The 12291-nt window shown below is 34.5% G+C and overlaps 1 protein-coding gene across 6 annotated transcripts in view; it reads left to right on the plus strand.

Moving 5' to 3' along the window:
- Positions 1 to 12291, plus strand: part of Clgn (calmegin) — a 56484-nt gene that overhangs the window by 17568 nt on the left and 26625 nt on the right. For all 6 annotated transcript variants that reach the window (XM_087193305.1, XM_087193308.1, XM_087193309.1 and 3 more), the window contains 2 exons: positions 6102 to 6183; positions 9080 to 9272. In XM_087193305.1, the coding sequence (XP_087049431.1) occupies positions 6102 to 6183; positions 9080 to 9272 (275 nt within the window). The remainder of the gene's footprint in view (positions 1 to 6101; positions 6184 to 9079; positions 9273 to 12291) is intronic.

Here is a 12291-nt window from a genome sequence, read left to right on the forward strand (position 1 = left end):
TAAACTGTGGTCACCCTATTGTGCTATAGGACACTAGAACTTATTCCTCTGTATATTTGGTACCTGTTACCCAGCATCCCTCTACCTTCTCTCCACCCTTCCTGGCCTCTACTTTTCTATAAAATCAACATTGTAGCTTTCAGATGTAAGAACATTCAGTATTTGTCTTTTTTGCCAGGCTTATTTTACTTGATATAATTAAGTCTCCAGTTCCAACCATTTTGCCCCAAATGACAGAATTTCATTCTTCTTTTGGCTGAATAATACTTAATTATGTGTATATACCACATTTCCATGTATCTAATGGTACACACTTCAGTTAATTCTCAGGTTGTCACTTCACTCTGTTTTTTCCTTTGCTGTGCAGAAGTGTCTTAGTTTGATATAATCCCATATGGCTATTTGTGTTTTACTGCCTATGCTTCTGGGGTCTTATTCTGAAAGTCAATGCTTCAGTGTCTCGTAGCGTTTTCCTATGTTTTATTTTAGTAGTTTCAGGGTTTCATATCTTACATGTTTGTCTTTGATATATTTTGAGTTGATCTTGAGTTAATATACTGAGAGATAGGGGTCTAGTTTATTGCTTCTGCCTGTAGATATCCAGTTTTCTTGTAACGTTTATTGAAGAGATTGGCCTTTCTCCAGTGTATATTTTTGATGCCTTTATTGAAGACCAATTGGCTAAAGATATGTGGATTTATTTCTAGGCTGTCTTTTCTATTCCAGTGATCTATTTGTCAGTTTTCATGCCAATACTTTCTGTTTGGGCTACTATAGCTTATAGCAATGGTGAACCTTTTAGAGCTTTCATTGATAACAGCCTGCTGCAGCACATGTGCCATAGGTTCACCTCCACTGGTCTATAGTATGTTTTTAAGAGGTCAGCTATTAGGATGCCTCCAGCTTTGTTTGTTTGCTGAGGACTTCTTTTGCTATTCAGGGCTTTGAAGTTCTGTTTGTTTTAGGATTATGTATTTTTATGAAGAATGTCTTAGGTATTTTGCCATTGGTATTTTGCTGTTGCTTGAATCTGGATTGTTTGGGTCGGCATAGACATTTTAGCAATTTTAATTCTTCCAGTCCATGAACATAGGATGTCTTTCTTCTTTTTATGTCCTCTTCTATATTTTTCATCAGTGTTTGTAATTTTTGTTGTAAAGACCATTCACTCACTTAGCTAAATTTATTCCAAGGCACTTTATTTCTATTGTAAATGAGATTTCTTTTCACCAAGTTCATTATTCATATTTAAAAATTTATTGATTTTTGTATGTTTTTGTATATTGCAGCTTTACTGAATTTATCAGTTAGAGCAGACTTTTGGTGGAGCCTTAGGTTTTTACATATATAAAATCATGCTACCTACAAATAGGGATACTGTCACTTTCTCTTTTCCCATTTGAATGATCTGTTTCTTTCTCTCTTTTTTTATGTTTTGTTTTTTGAGATAGGGTCTCAATGAGTAGAACAGGCAGGTCTTGAACTCACTAGGTAGCGCAGATTGGCCATTAATTCACAGCAATCCTCCTGCCTCAGCCTCCCGAGTACTGAGATTACAGGTGTCCTCCACCATGCCTGGTTTTTATTTCTTGCTCTTGACTCTGGTTAATAATGGCTCTGGTTAATAGTTCCAGTGCTATATTGAATAATAATACTAGAAATGTCTTGTTCCATATCTTTGTCTTACTCTAGATATTTGCCCCATTAAGTATGATATTAGCTGTTGTGATGTCATATATAGCTTCTATAATGTTGTGCTACATCTCTCTCTCTCTCTTTTTTTTTTTTTGGTATCGGGGATCAAACTCACGACCTTGCGCTTGCAGGGCCGGCACAGTGCCACTGAGCTAAATCCCAGGCCCTGTGCTACATATCTCTTATACCTAACTTTTTGAGAGTATTTATCAAAAAGTTCAATTTTATTGAATACTTTTTCTACATCTACTGATATCATACAGGTTTTTGTCCTTCATTGTGTTTACATACTATATAATACTTATTGATCTGTGTCATCCCTGGGAGGAATCACATCTGATCATAGTGTATGATCTTTGTGTTATGCTATTGGATTCAATTTGCTGGTATTTTGTTGAGAAGTTTTACATCTGTGTTCATCAGGCATAGTCTATAGTTTTCTTTTTGTGTGTGTGTCCTTCTCTGGCTACAATATCAGGTTAATGGTGATTTTGTAGAATTAGTTTGGGAGAATTCCCTCTTTCAGTTTTGTTGGAGTAGCTTGAGATGATGTTGGTATTGTTCTTTAAAAGTTTGGTACAATTCAGCAGTGAAACCATCCAGTCTTTGGCATTTTTGTTGAGAGATTGTTAACTACGGACTTAACCTACTTATTATTGTTCTGTTCAGGTTGTCAGTATTTTCGTGGTTAAAATTTTTTTTTTTGGTACTAGGAATCAAATTTAGGGCCTTGCACTTGCCAGACAGGCACTGTGCTGCTGAGCTACTTCCCCAGCTCCATGGTTCAAAATTTGTAAAGGCATATATGTCAATTATTAATTTTCTTTAAGGTTTTCAAATTTGTTGGTATATATTTATTTTTAATATTCTGTAATAACTCTTTGTATTTCTCTAGTATGGCTCCAATGTCTTTTTTTACAGTTGTTGTTATTGTTAGTCTAGCTAAAGTATGTTTATTTTTTCTTCTTGAACTCTTTGTTTCATTGATCACTTATATATTTTTAATCTTTGTTTTGTTCTGATCTTTATTTCTTCTAATTTTGGGTTTTTGTTTTTCTAGTTCTATGAAATATGATGGGTTGTTTATTTGAGCTATTTCTATGTTTATGATGTGCATACTTGTTGCTATAAATTTCTCTGAGCACTTCTTTTACTATATTCTATAAGTTTTGATATGTTGTGTTTCCATTTTCATTTGTTTCAAGATATTTTTACATTTTTCTTTTGGTTTCTTTATTGACTAATTGGTTGATTGAGAACATGTTGTTAAGTTTCCCATATTTATAAAATTTGTAAGAGTACAGTTTCTAAAATCCCTCTTCTCTTGTCTTGCAGATTTGCAGCCCTGAGCAGGTATGCTGTGGCAGCCCTGGCTGTAGGGCAGGGTCAGTGTCTAAAGTTGTGGCTGTTTGGTGGAAGGGCATTTGGCAGGTCAGGCTGCGCAGGGCAGGCTCTGTGGTGCTTTCTAGGCTCACGGCCGGTGGGTAGAGCCACTCGCCTGCTTTGTTAGCCCACAGATGGGCAGGATCTCCAGCTGGCAGGAATCCAGGTAGGGAAGGCACAGAGCGAGCAGGGCTGTTTTGGGGGTGTCGCAGTGGTGCGGATTCTCTGCACGTTTCCTAAGCTAGGCTTGCCCCATAAAGGCTGCAGACATCTCCGGCAACAGTGATTCAGGTGTCCACGCAGTAGTGAGCCCTGGCGAGACCCTCTGCTCACTCATCTCCACTGTGTGAGTCCCTTTTGCTTATGGTTCACCGCAGCTGGGAATACTGGGCAGTAGATGGTGTGGTGCGGTGTGTGTTTATGTGTGTGTATGTTTCTCTTCTTTATGAGAAGGGTTCTCTCCTGCATCTCTGCCATATCCTACAACACCCAGTACTCTCATTCTAACACTTCAGTGAAGTAGCAGTTATTTTTTCTTTGATTTTCCCCCTCACCCTGTTTTTTGAGAGAAACTTGCTAGGTACCTTTAGTAAGCCATCTTGCTCTGAAATCCAAAACCTTTTGAGAACCAACATGACTCTCAGAAAGTTTTAGATTTCCAAGCATTTCAGATTTCAGATTTTTTGGTTTAGGAATGCTCAACAAGTAATATAGAAATATTACAAAATCCAAAAAAGTTCCAAAATCTTACTTTTAGGTACCAAGCACTTCAGATAAAGGATCTTCAGCCTGAATATATGATGTGGTTGTACAAATTTTAATACCTAAAAATATCCTATATGAAGAGATACAAAGAAAAAAAGAGATACAAAGAATATTAGCCCATTAAAATTTTTATAGGTTCTACAGATAAAAACTTTAGTGCCGTGTTTTCCAAATGTGTCTGACCTTATAACACTTTTTCTCTTAATGACTAGTGTTTCATAGAATAGTTTGGGAAATGATACTGCAGAGAAATTAGGGTTAACATATTTACTCTGCATATGTCCTCAGCTTTTCTGTGATTTGAAGTTTAGCAGCAGTCAGGCTATGTGATATATATTTTTCTGATTCTCTGATTAATGTGAATTATTTATACTAGGCCCAAATTAGTGTTTTAAAAACTTTGAGGGCCAGGGATTTAGCTCAGTGGTTCCGCCGCCTGCCTCACAAGCACAAGATCCCGAGTTCGATCCCCAGTACACCCTCCCCCCCAAAAACTTTGAAAGTTTGCAGTATAATAAATGGACAAAGTGATTGAGTCAAAGCATAGTAGGACAACAAAGCTGTGTTTAGACTTAAAGAGCCAATTTACAAAATTGCTCTGTTTAGTTTCTTTTTACTGAACCCTTTGTTCTTAAGTCACCTATAATAAACCAGTATCTCATTTTATTTTTCCTAAAAATAGTGACCTTTAAGTCACATCATGTCCTGTCTTCTGCTTTATAGTCTTCAAAAACGTGTAAGTTTCATGAAAAAATTAGTCAGCTATTGTTTAAAATAAAAGGTAAGACTTTGAAATGAGCAAATAAACTTTTATTTTAAAAATAAAAATAAAAGTCCTTGGTGATCATAACAAAAGTAAGTGCCTGTCATTATGCATGATGCCCTTTAATCATTTTAATAGTTCTGTAAGGAATAGGTTTGGGTGGTGTTATGGGGATATTAGAGATGAGCAAATAGATACTTAGAGCACAATAACATGCTTACTAGAATAAGTGGCAGAATCAAGAATGACCTATGTCAGTCAAAAGTGAAAGTGTATGTTAACTGAGCAGCACCATGTGTACCTCTAATCCTAGCCACTCAAGAGGCTGAAGCAGGAGGATCACTTAAGCCCAGTAATTTGGGGCCACCCTAGGCAACATAGAGAGACCCTGTCTCAAAAAAAAAAAAGTTTGTAGTCATTACTTTAGACAGCTTAAGAAATAAAGCATATTAGAAGTATAGGGAGAAATCATCTGTAGTTTTGCAAGTCAGAAATAATCACTTGAGTTTTTGCTGTTTCTTCTGTTCTTTTTAATTCAAAATATACACACTTAGTTCAAACTGCAAATTGTATATGCTACTATTTTTCATCTTCTTGTCACTGAGGTTTCTTCATAATGCTTAAAACTACAGTCCTTTATTAGAATTGTCACTATTTTCTGTTACTTGTTTTTCATCTTTTTATTTTAATCACATAACTTTTAAGTTTTACTGTTTTCACAGCTATTTTCTCATTTTTGTCACATGTAATTTATCAATTTATCAGAAATCTCTTCTATATCTCATTGTCCTAGTGAAACCATTTCCTTAAAAAACAAATAAAAAGAGCTTTGTCAAGTTCTACATTTTAGAATACCACATGTAAACCCATGAGATGACTCTCATGTTAGTTTACTTTTTTAAGCTGTTTTCTTAAACAGCTAAAATTTCCCCTATTTCCTGACTGCTTAGGTTAGGTCTGAAATATCCTATATTATTAAGATTATAGAGTATCTTTTGCTGAAGCTTATTAAGTGTACACTTTGTTAACATGTCCTAGGCATAGCTGAACTAAAAGACAAATTAGATCTAGATATCTAAGATCATCAGCAATTTCTTAGAAGTATGTTGTAACTGTGATGCTTCTGACTTCTGTTTTTTCATTTATAAAGAATATGTACAATGCCTGCCTTAATAGAATTTGAAGTTTCCTATTAAAGTTTTTGTCAAAGTATCTTATTCTTAATTTAACAGTTTTTGATGGAAAAAATAGTTAACCAAATAGGTTGGCTTTTCTTTAGATGATTATAATTGTTCTGTTTTAAACATCTTAACATGCCTTGTATTGCAGTACTAAAGCATTTTCCCTTATTTCCTATAGGTTGGGTATATGCTTTATATAAACTTTCTAGGAAAGTAAAACATTTATACTTAAATGACTTGAAAATAATACATTGGATTTTAAAGAGCAATTAGTAATTTTTACTTATCAGTGGTATGGTTCTTTTCCCCTTTAGATATGAAGTAAATTTTCAAGATGGTATTGATTGTGGAGGTGCATACATTAAACTCCTAACAGACACTGATGATTTGATTCTGGTATGATATTTTAATATTTAAGAAAACCTTATTAAAGTTAGTAAGTATTTTTAAGGAGTAATTGACACAACTGAAAATTTTATTTTCAACTGAAATTGAAAAGAACTTTGAATGTCTTTTTCCAACATGAGATTATATAGATTTCACAATTTGCCTACAAGTTTCATATAAAGCTAGGTTACATGAAGTCATTAGTTTTGTAATCTTGAGCAAAATAAAAAATTTTACCCCATCTATAAATTTTAAAATGACATTTACCACAGTGATATATGTGCACCCATGTTCATAGCAGCGCAGTTTGTAATAGCTAAAAGTTGGAAACAGCCCAAATGTCCATCAACTGGAGACTGGATAAAGAAAATGTGGGTTTTTTTTTAATAAAATGGAGTACTACTCAGCCATAAAAAATGAGAAATTAGAGACATTTATAGCTAAATGGATGCACATTGAGGCAGTACTCTTAAGTGAAATAAATAGGACACATGTGTATAAATACCAAATAGTTTCTCTGGTGTGAGAAACTGAAAGTATAAATAAGGACTAAAATGTATAATAAGTAATGTGAAATAGGAAGAAAAGGGGCAAAGGGGAAGGAAGTGGGAAGGGTAGGGGAAAGGAAAGAAGGGAATGGAATTAATATGAGAAAATGGAAAAAATAGGAACAAAATCTTTGTAAATAGGAATGGAGGGGTTGAAGGGAGGGCTGGGCAAGGGTGAAAAATAAGAACCAAGAGATATTATGTAAAGGTGCAAATTTCCAATGATGAATGTCATTGTATACCTAAAATGTACCAATGATTAAAATGAATAATTGATAATGCAAAATAGGAAGAAAAGGTCCAAAGGGGTAGGGGTAGTGGGAGGGGCAGGGGAAAGGAAAGAAGGGAAAGGAAAAATGATGAGAAATGGAAATAAAGTCTTTGTGAATAGGGAAGGGTGGAGGGGTGAAGGGAGGGCTAAGAATGGGGAAAAAATAAGAACCAAGATGCATCATGTAAAGGTACAAGTTCCCAATGAGAAATGTAAATGTGTTGTATACCTAAAATGTATCAATAAAAGAATTTAAGTAATTAAAATGACATGGTGCATATAAATGCTTTTGAAATATCAATTTAGAGTTCTTTATAAAATAAGAATCATAAGTTTATTTAGAGAGGTAGGCTAATCAGAGCAAAGAACTGAAATAAAGTGACCAGAGAACCAAATAAAAAGGTGGATTAACTCAGGCATTGGCAGCCCACAGAAAATAAATAATTTTTTTTCTTGTATTCTTTTATTGGTACATTGTAGGTATACAACACAATTACATTTCTCATTGGGAATTGTACCTTTACATAATGCATCTTGGTTCTTATTTTTTCCTCATTCCTAGCCCTCCCTTCACACCCTCCACCCTTCCCTATTTACAAAGACTTTATTTCCATTTTTTCCATTTCTCATTTTTTCCTTTCCCTTCTTTCCTTTCCCCTGCCCCTCCCACTACCCCTACCCCTTTGGACCTTTTCGTCCTATTTTACATTATTGATTATTCATTCTAATCATTGGTACATTTTAGGTATACAATATAATGACATTCATCATTGGAAATTTGCACGTTTACATATTCTCTCTTGGTTCTTATTTTTCACCCTTGCCCATCCCTCCAACCCCTCCAGTCCTCCCTATTTACAAAGATTTTGTTCCTATTTTTCCATTTTCTCATATTAATCCCATTCCCTTCTATCCTTTCCCCTAGGCCTCCCACTTCCTTCCCCTTTGCCCCTGAAAATAAATAATTTAAAAAACTTTTCATGATAAAGTAGCCTTATAATACTAAAGATTGTATTAAGACCATTTGAAGGTTAGAGACATTTCTTACAGCATTCTCCTGCAGTAGTCTGTGTCGGTTTTGGCATGTAACAGAAATTAAATGAGATGTCACTGAGATATTTGTCAGATTGCACAACTGTGCATAAGCTATGAAATGTGGCTCAAAATTGTCTTCAGGGGTGGGGGATTTAGCTCAATGGTTTCGGCGCCTGCCTCACAAACTCAAGGTCCCAAGTTTGAGCCCTGGTCCAAAAAAAAAAAAAATCGACTTCAGGTACTATTTACATTTAACTATTTACATTTAGGATCTGGTGAAAGGCAAGCCATTTGTAGTATATGTTGAAGTTCTTATTTTAGATGTAAGAAATGATCACTTGAAGATAGGATGACAAAAAAATTTAATGCCAAACATTTCTATAATAACTTGATCTGATTGACTCAGATCTGATCGACTTAATACCCAGAGAAACCTTATAGGTAACTACTATTCTGTGTGTACTTTAGAGGTAATAAAATGGAGACACAGAGAGGTTTAAATTTTACTTAGGGCCACATACAGCTAGTTTAAGTGGCAGTGCTAGCATTTGGACTTCAGTATCTGTCTTGACCCCATACTCTTAACCACTGTTCATGCCAGATAGAGAGAAATAACTACAGAGATTGGGTCTCTACATTTACTTTTGTGTCTGAATCTGTTCATTTTGTACACAAAAGGGCAATTTTCTGGTATTGAATAATAGTAATGAATAATCAGTTCAGTGTTAAAGTAATAAATATGCTTTCTTCTAATGCTTCTCAGTAAAATGGTAACAATACAGATTAAAATAAGGTAAATACATGTTTTTATGATGTTGCTAAAGTAATTTCGGCATCTACATCTTCAGGAAGGAAGTATTTTTTAAAAAAACTTTTTAAAAGTAAAATTTGTCATTTTCTCCACATCCTTTATTGTCACTTGTATTAAATAGTTATTTGGTAAATTAGCATTTAATACATTTTGTAAACTCAAGCCGGTTGGTTAGACTAGAGAAAATAATTTAATACTCTGTAATTCAGGACTGATACCTGCACTCATCTCTCTTTAAAGGAAAACTTTTATGATAAAACACCTTATACCATTATGTTTGGACCAGATAAATGCGGAGAAGATTATAAACTTCATTTTATCTTCAGACATAAACATCCCAAAACTGGAGTTTTTGAAGAGAAACATGCCAAACCTCCAAATGTAGACCTTAAAAACTTCTTTACAGACAGGAAGACTCATCTTTATACCCTTGGTATAGTCTTTTAATTCATTCATTAAAAAATATTTGCTGACTACAAATGTATTCATGGTACATGCTTTGGGAGAAAATAAATATACATCTACTTTGAAGATGTTTATCTTTTCAAGAAAATAAGATGTACATAATTATAGCACAGGTAGAAAATAAAGTGCCAGATGAGAGATACAGATGAGGTGCAGTTAAGAGTTCAAAGGCAGGGCTGGGGATTTAGCTCAGTGGTGCCACCTTCTGCCCCACAGGCGCAAGGACCCGAGTTCGATCCCCGGTACCAAAAAAAAAGAAAAGAAAAAGAGTTCAAAGGCAGTGTTACTTCCAGTTTGGACACTAGGAGAAAACTAGTGAAGATTGTATTTGAACGTGGCTTCAAGTGTAGATAGAATGTAGAAGATAGGAGGGGAAAGGACATGTTAGGCACTGTGACAGTGGTGCTGTAAGAAGAGGACACTAGAAAATCAAGTTACAGAAGAGGTGGTACTAATTGCCAGGCACAGATGTTCAGACTGTTCTGTAGGCAGTGGTATTATTGTGAGGTCTCTCCTCCTAGTGGTCGGCGGCACATACCTACCCATAAAAGGAAAAACATTGAGCAACTGTATGTTAACACCTATAGCTTTACTTAAGTAAAGGAGAGGTTGCAAAGATCTCCGGGAGAAAGAGCATCACAAGAGTTGTTTCTCCTGTTCCCATGTACCTATCTATGTCTATAGGGCTCCAGTCTGCACTTAAACGCACAGCTGTGCGAACCTAGCAGGCCATTTTGAAATGGCTCTCTTCCTTTCTCATGTTTCAGCTCTGCCCAAGATTAAGTTGCTTCTGTTTTCTTTCCAAAGGCTACAGTTACAGAACATTCCTTTTGTTTTTCAAGTCAGTGCCCGATTTTATCTTAAACATGGCTATGATATAAAAAAATGTGTTTCTGAAATAATTCAAAAGCAATGCTAGACAATTTGAGAAACACAAACTGTGGAAAAATGAGAAATTAAAACTGGAATTGAATAAACATTTAATTTGACTACCAAACCTGATCAAAAGCAAATTAGTGGTATATAGTATTATCAGAGGCCATAAGAGATTTATGACCTTTGAAACAAAAATTCCACTCAGCAATTTATTCAAAGAAAATAATCCAGAAGATGACCTATTTGTGAAGATGATACTAAAAATTTGAAGCAAGAGTTTTCTGTATAATACAGAGATAACTATGAACATATTTAGCAACAAGGAAATGTTTATACAGGTTGAGTATCCTTTATTTGAAATTCCAGAGTACTCTAAAACCCAAATTTTTTGTTTCCTGGTTGGCACTCAAAAAATTTTTCAGAGTATTTCGGAGTTCTAAATTAGGGTGTGGTCTTTGCAAATCCCAAATTGAAAAACATTGAAATCTGAAACAGTTCTGGTCCCATACATTTTGCAAAAATATTCCTCAACTTGATATTAAAATGGAGAAAGACTCAAATTGTAGGCATATTATGATGGTTAAGAGAAATTAAGCAGATAGGAAGAAGCTTGAAAAAAATAATTTCCCTTAGTTGATATGTACCTTGTCTGCACTAGACACTTTGTTTGGAACCATCATGTGAGCTGACCAGTAGTCTCTCTATTTTGTCTTGTCTTATTCAAATAAGTAGGTTATCCTAGAAAACAGTAACTAATAGAGCTGAAGCTGAAATTCAGATCTGACTTCATGCTTTTATAAAAACTGATCTTTGTGTTAGGAATATTAATTTTTTTAAAACATCTGTAGTAATATTATATTTTATAATGTCATGTAGTTTTAAGAACCTTAAGGGTATCTTTACAAACTATATAATCCAAGGCTTTTTATTGTAGAGTCATTTATAATATTTAATTCACTTTCTAAGTAGCAATTGTTTTTGCCAAAGATTTTGAGCAAAGGTTTTTCTTCACATATGCATATTTGCCATATGTATTTTAACTGTAGGTTTCAGAATCAATTTCAGTTGCAAATTTATTTAGAGAGCTTTTTCAGGATTTTTCTTAAATGCCTTTTATTAAAAAGGATGCAGTAATTTTTTTTCTTATTCTAGGACTGCTTCAATCTTGACTTTTTCCCTTTGCTTTAGCTGAGTTTTATAATCTCAACTATAATAGGAAATGGTGGATAAAAAAGAAGGGAGAAAATATTAAATGTGGGTTTGCATTATTTGGGTTTGTATATAAATTGCATTATTTGGTTTTGATAAGAATAATTTGTCATTTTTGTAACTGAAACCTCTGGAGATTGTTAGTACTTGAGAGGTATTTCTTCAGAAAGTGCCCACCCACTTCACTCCTTAAAGACAGGATGGTTCTAACGTTCATTGACAGCTTCTCCTTCTCTGAAAGCAAATGGTAAGCAGCTGTTTTCATCATCATCCTTTTAAAAGACCTAAATTATACCTAGGAGGAAGAGAGATCTTTTCTTTTGTCATTACAAAGAATAAGGAGTCCTTCATAAAATTTTTGGCTTGGGGACTTTTAGAAGGTTAGAATTTACCTGGAAACGTGGGTAAGTGTAAGCTTGAATATTTTAAATTATCATTAAGACATTTTACACTACAGTCATTGAATTTGAAATGCCATTGAACTTTAAAGATCTCTGAACTGATAGTAATGTGTCAGTGTTAACTTTCTGATTTGGGTGGCTAGATTGGGTTTTTTTTAAGAGAATGTCTTTGTTTATAAAAATTATGTTAAAACATTCAGAGGTGGTATATAATGGTCAGTAATGTACTCAAGTGGTTCAGGAAAAAAATTGAGTTCTTTGCAGTAAAATTACAACTTTAAGTTTGAGATTGTTTTTTAAAAATTTAAAGATCCTAAAGAAGTCAGGCAAGGTAACTCACACTTGTAATCCCCACTACTCAAGAAGCTGAGGCAGGAGGATCACAAGTTCAAGGACACTCTGGACAATTTAACGAGACTCTGTTTCAAAATAAAAAAAAGGGTCCAAGATGTAGCTCAGTGGTAAAGTGCTTGCCTAGCATGTGCAAGGCCCTGGGTTCAA

Source organism: Heterocephalus glaber, unplaced genomic scaffold, assembly GCF_053883595.1.
Source record: "Heterocephalus glaber isolate CG9 unplaced genomic scaffold, H.glaber_assembly_v1.0 deba00001586, whole genome shotgun sequence".
NCBI lineage: Eukaryota > Metazoa > Chordata > Mammalia > Rodentia > Bathyergidae > Heterocephalus > Heterocephalus glaber.